At 43.7% G+C, this 756-nt stretch overlaps 1 protein-coding gene across 1 annotated transcript; it reads left to right on the forward strand.

Moving 5' to 3' along the window:
* Positions 1-206: 206 nt before the first annotated feature.
* LOC104964103 (myosin heavy chain, skeletal muscle-like) lies at positions 207-683 on the forward strand (the record flags this gene model as incomplete). Its single annotated transcript, XM_010792822.1, has 2 exons — positions 207-407; positions 500-683. Coding segments are annotated over exons 1-2 (273 nt in total), but the record flags the coding sequence as incomplete, so codon positions are not given.
* Between the last annotated feature and the right edge of the window lie 73 nt (positions 684-756).

Here is a 756-nt window from a genome sequence, read left to right on the forward strand (position 1 = left end):
TTGGAAGAGAAGGAGTCTCTTGTTTCACAGCTTACCAGGGGAAAACAGGCTTACATTCACCAACTTGAGGAGCTCAAAAAGCACCTTGAAGAAGAAGTTAAGGTACGGTAGTTTCCTTTTTTTATAACATTGCCACTAATGGCCCAATGTTTTTTTTATCATACTAAGACATTATTATAACCAATTTTTTTCTTTTTCTTTCTTAATTAGGCCAAGAACGCCCTGGCTCATGCTGTTCAGTCGGCCCGTCATGACTGCGACCTGCTCAGAGAGCAGTACGAGGAGGAGCAGGAGGCCAAGTCTGAGCTGCAGCGCGCAATGTCTAAGGCCAACAGCGAGGTGGCTCAGTGGAGAGCCAAATACGAGACTGACGCCATTCAGCGCACTGAGGAGCTGGAGGAGTCTAAGTAAGTCCATACGATTTTAACTAGATCCAACCTCCACTTTTGAGTATGACTTATGCTAAACTGAAAGTTTGCGAATCAAATAATCTTAACAGGAAAAAGCTTGCCCAGCGTCTTCAGGATGCAGAGGAATCTATCGAGGCTGTGAATGCGAAATGTGCCTCTCTGGAAAAGACAAAACAGAGACTGCTTGCTGAAGTGGAGGACCTGATGATAGATGTGGAGAGAGCTAATGCTCTGGCTGCTAACCTCGACAAGAAGCAAAGAAACTTTGACAAGGTCAGATGTTTTGCTAAATATAAATGGCTTTGTTTTTTGGACAATGTGAGGTCGCAAAAGAAAAACTAAATTG

This window comes from Notothenia coriiceps, unplaced genomic scaffold (genome assembly GCF_000735185.1).
Source record: "Notothenia coriiceps isolate Sejong01 unplaced genomic scaffold, NC01 NC01_scaffold00036641, whole genome shotgun sequence".
In the NCBI taxonomy this organism is placed as follows: Eukaryota; Metazoa; Chordata; class Actinopteri; order Perciformes; family Nototheniidae; genus Notothenia; species Notothenia coriiceps.